This window comes from Aspergillus pseudonomiae (assembly GCF_009193645.1).
Source record: "Aspergillus pseudonomiae strain CBS 119388 unplaced genomic scaffold BDV37scaffold_21, whole genome shotgun sequence".
NCBI lineage: Eukaryota > Fungi > Ascomycota > Eurotiomycetes > Eurotiales > Aspergillaceae > Aspergillus > Aspergillus pseudonomiae.
The window spans coordinates 364,932-371,689 of record NW_022476013.1 but is presented as its reverse complement, the minus strand read 5'-3'; the positions used below and the strand labels follow the sequence as shown (position 1 = coordinate 371,689).

Genomic DNA, 6,758 nt, shown 5'->3' with positions numbered 1-6,758 from the left:
GATCGCCTTTACTGACGTAATTATACCCTGTGGCGAGATTTCGGGCCACACAAGCATACGGGTAGTAGTAGGGCTACAAAGTTTGCATACGATGCCGGAGAGCGACTTTTCTTTGTTCTTTTTTCCGTATCATTTGTGGGTATGTTCTCAAGTAGATGTTATATTCATCTATTTGAGTGATGCAGAATATACTAAGGGCTTGTAAAGATATAGTAGAGCTCTAATATGGAGATATGTCTAGCCACATCCTTCCCATACCCGGTCTACCATACTTCAACCATTATGGCAAGGAAACTCTCCAAGATTCTGTGTACTGTACACTGATTATCCTGCCACAAGAATGTCACCCAGCATGACGTACATGGATCCCCGACGAGGGTGGACATGACGTATGTGGATCTGGGATATCTTGTATTGAGAGCTTTTGATCGCGACGCTGAAGTTATTTAATAGCACAAAGCGTTCAGTATCTGGGGTGTAGTATCCGCTATTCTTGTATGCATGATTGTTACGTTCCAAAAAGATTCACGAGCAATAAGGATTGTATTATATCCATTAATCTAATATCTTATTGAACTTCCCAAAATAGGACAGCAACTCACATCGCCCTTCTCTCCGCTGAAGACCCCTTTCAGTCTCCGACGGCCCTCATCTACTGTTCCCGAATCAAACATGTCATCTCCCACAGTGCAGAGAGCCACTGGCACTCCCCGAAAGCTACGAGCCGGATCCGGCTCGAGCGCCGGACATGTCGCCGAGGAGAGCCCCTTGAAGAGAACCCCCCAGAAGCTCCAGGTCCGGAGCCGCAAACCGATCGAAGAAGACGTACCCGAAGAGCCGGCTACTCCATCACCGAAACCACGCAAGACAATGCAGGGCGAGCAGAGAGATGCGCCGGAAGAAACACATTCGCAGGCTTCTGGGTCTGTTGGGGGACTGGTAGGTGGTTTGGCCGGTGAGGTAACGGACACAGCTGGGGCGTTGACGAGGACCGGTCAGCAGACATTGGCGAACACTACCGGTGTTGATTTGTCTTTCTTGAAGGGACTCAAGGTTAGCGAGTGGGGTCAGGTGCTGGGTGATGATGGAAACCCGGTTGGTAGGATCGTGGAAGGCGAGCCCCAGGATCTTGTCGGATATGCCGTTGGCGATAATGGCGAGATCCTGGATGATGATGGCGACTTGATTGGTCGTGTGGAGGCGCTTCCGGAGGCGATCGAGGAAAACACAGGTCAGGCGAAGAAGGCGATCGGTGATATTGCTGAGTTAAATGGAGTTCCAGTCTCGGAAGGGGGCTTTATCAAGGATGAGGCTGGAGAGACAGTCGGCAAGGTTGTGGAGGGGGATGCTCAGGATCTCGTTGGTTATGCGCCGAACGAGAAAGGGGAGATCCTCGACGATGAAGGTGACCTGGTTGGACGTGTCGAGCCTGTGTCCAAAGCTGGAAGTGCTGGTAGTGCTGCCGGATCGCAAAGGTCGGGTTCTCGGGGCACGAAGAGTGTTGGAAAGAGTGTCAGTGAGGAAGGATCAACGGAGGTGGACAAGGCTACTTCTAAAACGAAGGAGATGGAAAGCAAAGCGGAAGAGAACGCTGAAGACGCCGAAGGGCAGTTGCCCCCCCTCTCTACGCTTGAAGGATTAAAATGCAACAAGCTGGGCAAGATTATCAATCCATCGACTGGAAAGCCAGTCGGTGAGCTGGTGGAGGGCGACCCAAAGAAGCTCACTCGGCTTGGGGCTACACTCGATGACCAGGGCCAATTCTGGGATAACCGTGGCAATGTGATCGGTCGGGCCCAGACGCTTCCCCAGCAGGACTATAGTGAAGAACCTCCCTTTGCCGGCTTAGACGGCCTCCATGTCGTCGAAGACGGCTGGGTTGAAGACAACAAGGGCAAGCGTGTGGGCAAGATCGTTGATGGTGAACCAAAGAAGGTCCTCGGTCGCCCGGTTGATGAAGATGGAGAGGTCACTGACCAACATGGAAATGTTATTGCAAAGGCCGAGTACTATGAGCAACCAGATGAGCCAGAGCCTGAGGAGCCTGAGGTGGTCGACCTATCTAAGCTGGATGGATTGACTTGCAACAAGCTGGGATATGTTATGGGACCGAACGGAGTTCCAATTGCCCGTGTCGTCGAAGGAAACCCCAAGGAACTGGCTGGTAAGGAAATCGACGATGGCCAGATCTGGGACGGTCGCAAGCCCATTGGACGCGTGGAGCTCATTCCTGAGAATGAGCGCGAGAAGAAGCCTGAAGGCCCGTTCGCTGGCTTGGAGAACCTGGTTGTGAATGCGGAAGGATTTGTTCAAGGCACCGATGGTAACATTGTCGGCAAGGTTACTGAAGGTGAACTGAAAGACTTGCGCGGACGCACTGTGGATGAGGATGGAGACATTATTGACAAGTTTGGCAATGTGAAAGGCCATGCCGAGCCATACGAGCCTCCAGAGGAGGAGGTTGTTGAAGAAGACTTGTCAATCCTCGAAGGTAAGATCGTCAACAAGGCCGGCAATGTCGTGGATGCCCAAGGAAACGTCTTTGGCCGAATCACCTCAGGTGACAAGCGACTTGCTGGGCGGAAGGTTGATGGCAAAGGCCAAATTTGGGGCGACGATGGCAAGGTCATCGGTAAAGCCGAGCTCGTGCCTGGCGCTGAGCAAGAGAAGCCGGAAGGCGCTTTCTTTGGCTTTGACGACGCAGAAGTTGGCAAGGACGGCGTAGTCACTTCTGGAGGTAAGATTATTGGCCGTGTCATTGAAGGTGACGCCAAGCGACTCCAGGGACGCAAGGTCGACGAAGACGGGGATATCTTGGACAAGAATGGAAACACCATCGGACGAGCAGAGCGCTGGGAGCCGGAGGAGAAGCAACGAAGCGTCAACCCTATGGCAGGTCGCAAGGTTACCCGTGAGGGTGAAGTCCGAGACATCGACGGTAATCTGATCGGAAAGCTGACCTCGGGTAATTTGGCCACCCTCGTGGGCAAGGAGATCGATGATAATGGGTTCGTCGTGGACAATGATGGCAACAAGCTTGGCGAGTGTACTCTGCTCGAGAACTTGCCCGCCGAGGAGGAGGAAGAAGAAGAGGTTGTCGAGGAGGAGCCAGGTCCATCACCAGAAGAGCTCGAGGAGCAAAAGAAGGCTGAAGAAGATAGACAGCTGGCGAAGAAGATGAGTGCCATTATTGGACAGACTTTGGATCGTGTTCGGCCAATCTGCAAAATGATTACAGAGGTATGCCCCTTGATGATGGAGCTGCTGCAGAAGTGAGTTGCTAACACATGCACTAGCACATCGAGAGAGCTGAGCGTACCCCGAAAGAAGAACTGGATGAAGAAAAGTTGGTAAAAGAGGTGAAGCCGCTTCTTGAAGAGGGTGGTCGAATCCTCCAAGAATGCAATGGCGCCATTCGGGCTCTTGATCCAGATGGTCGTATTGCAGCGACAGCGAAGGCTCGCGCTGCCTCACACGAAGCGTCTCCCGAAGAGTATGCTCTTGCCGACCAGATCAAAGAAATGACAGATACCGTCGTTACTTGCATTGAGAATGGAAAGAAGAAGATCGCCGATATGCCTCATGCGAAGCGACAGCTGAACCCCCTCTGGGCCCTTCTCAGCGAGCCTTTGTTCCAGATCATCGCCGCCGTAGGTCTACTTCTGACCGGGGTGCTTGGGCTTGTGGGCCGCCTGCTTGAGGGTCTCGGTCTGGGGCCTCTTGTACATCGCTTGCTCGGTGGCTTGGGTCTTGACAAGCTGCTTGACAGTTTGGGCTTAAGTTCTATCACTGACGCTCTCGGTATCACTGGCAAGAAGAAATAGTCGTTTCTTTGAAATTGTATATTCTTTTGCTCCTTGGAGGCGATATTTCCACAATGTGTATTAATGTGTCGTTTCAATAACCAACAGAATGAATAGTCTGATGAATCCAAGTTGAGGACCTAGTATCTCATGAGCTGCCGCGTAGGCTTACAGGTCGGGGCAGGATGACTACGCTCGTCGATACCGCGCGAAGTATACCAGGAAACATAAAAATATTTATACATAACTATAGGTAGTCAATGCGTTGTAATCCATTCAGTCGCCTGGCTCTCCGCAGGTGTGGCATCTTCCTCGGGATGGCTGTTTCCCCTCGCGATAGTATGGCATCTATTTTGTCGCACCTTCCCCGTGAAGTAGCGGCATTGTTATCCTCTTTCCTCGCAGTCCGCTTCAGCTTCGAATTCTTCTTTTTCTCAACAATCACACCACCAAGCACCCAAACGAAAAGCAAGTTGGAAAAGCTACCTACAAGTTTTCCTTCATCAAAAGACTTTAACAATCAACGATCTTCTCTGAAGTGGCCAAACAAGCAATACAATGATGTATTTACAATGATCAGAATTCTCCGTATCCTGGCGGTCCTTTTTCAGGGTTGCCAGGCCCTCCCAATCCGTGTGGCCAACGTCACATCATCTTCACAAGTTATCGGGGCCAGCATAGGAATCGGTCTAGTCCCGCTCATACCGTGCCTTGTGTGGGCAGTAATTTCACCCCGTCGAAAAATAAGACGATGGAGGTTCAAACGGGCACGAGCCCAATAGCTCCACTAATGGCCAAGACTATGTTACCCTCTACGGTCCTCGGGGTCGGTCCTGGGGATCGTATTTGTTCATTGGGAAGGGCATACCCTCTATTATTATATCAGATAATAGAGATTTCAGCAGTCCAGGGTACAGTAGTACCATCAGAGACCACTCCTATCGATGCTAAGCTCCTTCCCTTTACCAACAATCACACTACACAGCACTCTTACCTCGAGCCAAAGAAAAGGCAAGCACCGCCAACATTGATAATCACACACCTTGGAACGAGATCTTAACCCACCGAACGTTTTCTTTACAGCGTTGAAACAACGAAATGACAAACCAAGCCATCACTACCATCGTACTATACCTGGCAGTCCTCTTGCAGGGCTGTCAGGCCCTCCCAATCGGTATCGCTAATGTCACACCATCTTCGGAAATCATCGGGGCCAGCCTGGGACTCGGTCTGGTTCTTCTAATACCGTGTCTTTTGTGGCCAGGAATCATCGTCCGTCGCCATATTCAGCGATGGAGCTTTAAGCGCCAACGGGGCCCAATGACGCCATCAAACGGCGATCGATATCCGAGCACAAACAACCAGCAAACACTTTTACCAGTAAAGATATTCCTCCGAGTATTGAAAATAACTGACGTCATTACAACCAATATTGCTCTCTTCTTGGCGGCCCTACTTCAGGGCTGCCAGAGCCTGCCGATAAATGTACCTAGGACGACATCCCCTTCTACAATTACTGGGGCTACCTTTGGGATTGGGCTCGTCCTAAGAATTGTATTTCTTGTTTGGAAGGACTTGCCCTTTATCTCATACTGGACAATTGAGATTTTAGCAAGCCAGGGTACAATGGTACCATCAGAGACCACTCCTAGCGATACCCAGCGAGAAAAGGGTTTTCCCAAGTCCACTTCGGATTCGAATTCTTCTCTTAATGAAGACTTACACTACCAAGCACACCCACTGAAAGCACTCTGAACCATTGAGTGCTACTTCTCCTTTACCAGAGACTTCAAAAAAGATACTTGAACCAACAAAATCCTTTTCTTTCAATCGATATACTAAGGGATAATAACCTTTAACATGGTGACTCTAATCCTCGTCATGCTGGCAGTCCTCGTGAGGAGCTGCCAGGCCCTTCCAATTGATATATCTAAGACTATACTATATTCAACAGCCTTAGGGTTAGTCTTAGAATTGGGCTGGTCTGTTAATTATATTACTTCATTGGTAAGGCCTTGTCCTTCGTTGCTATATACAACGGGGGAGGTTTAGGCTGGCCAGAGCTCAATGGCGACACCATATTGGCATTGATTCTCATAGTAGGAGAGGGTGGGTGGTGGGGGAGACAGATAGGAAAAGATAACAGGTTTATTTGTTCGCTTTCTGACGTTCTCGGTGTTTTTGGGACGGTTTTCTGTTGGCGTTCCGCCTTTGACTTTCGTTTTTTTTATGTTGCTCAAGGACATCTGAGTACAAATGGCCACTGAACACTTCTACGAACACCTTGCACTAAATACTCTAAAGAGGCAAAATAATTATCAACTACACAATCATATATTTCCTATAGTCAAATATCAGGGCTGCAAGGCCCTTCCGATCGGTGTGAACGCCATATCATGCTCCACGGTCCTAGGGGCGGACCCTAGTATTGGGCTGCTTCTGCCAGCCTCCCTCTTTATTTTGGGTGGGGGCTTATTTGTTATATTATCCGAAGATGAAGATTGGAGCGGGTAATGGCGCTGGCTATGCGCGCCCAGATGGCCACCCAGAGGGGTGGCTACGTACAGGTGAAGATGAGCATAGTAGTATGTCCTGTTGTGGCGCGAGCAAGTGTCATATACTCCTCCGTCGCCAGTCTATACTGACTTGGGCTAGTTACAAGAGCGGTCTTTCTACAGCTCGCTCCTAGCCCCGCTTGGGCCACTTCCTCCTTCAAGCCTAACATTAGTCGCCCCTGAAGGCTGGCTCACCGTGCCACTATACTCTCAATCTAACAAACTTAGATTACTTTGTTTGGACTTTATTAGCGGCTTTACCGGGTTAGATATCCTAAAATCGGCGTGGGTGAGGTGGGCTCCTAGATCTTGAATTTGAACCCGACCCAAAGCTAACTCTGAGCCAAATATCGCTACAAATGAAGAATTGTGAACTGCCACCGGCAACTTCAGCTACTAC

The 6,758-nt window shown here is 50.1% G+C and overlaps 1 protein-coding gene across 1 annotated transcript; it reads left to right on the top strand.

The window, feature by feature from the left end:
- The first annotated feature begins 492 nt into the window (after positions 1 to 492).
- Positions 493 to 3,874, top strand: BDV37DRAFT_244666 (LEA domain protein). The gene is made up of 2 exons (XM_032081574.1): positions 493 to 3,240; positions 3,297 to 3,874. The coding sequence occupies exons 1-2, from the start codon at positions 673 to 675 to the stop codon at positions 3,822 to 3,824; spliced, it is 3,096 nt and encodes a 1,031-aa protein (XP_031943107.1). The 5' UTR covers positions 493 to 672; the 3' UTR covers positions 3,825 to 3,874.
- The last annotated feature ends 2,884 nt before the right edge of the window (positions 3,875 to 6,758 follow it).

What these genes read in the sequence shown, in the direction of transcription:
- BDV37DRAFT_244666 (XM_032081574.1), top strand. Translation starts at nt 673, where the DNA reads ATGTCATCTCCCACAGTGCAGAGAGCCACTGGCACTCCCCGAAAGCTA. An exon ending in TCTGCAAAATGATTACAGAG is followed by an intron (nt 3,241 to 3,296) that starts GTATGCCCCTTG and finishes CACATGCACTAG; the next exon opens with CACATCGAGAGAGCTGAGCG.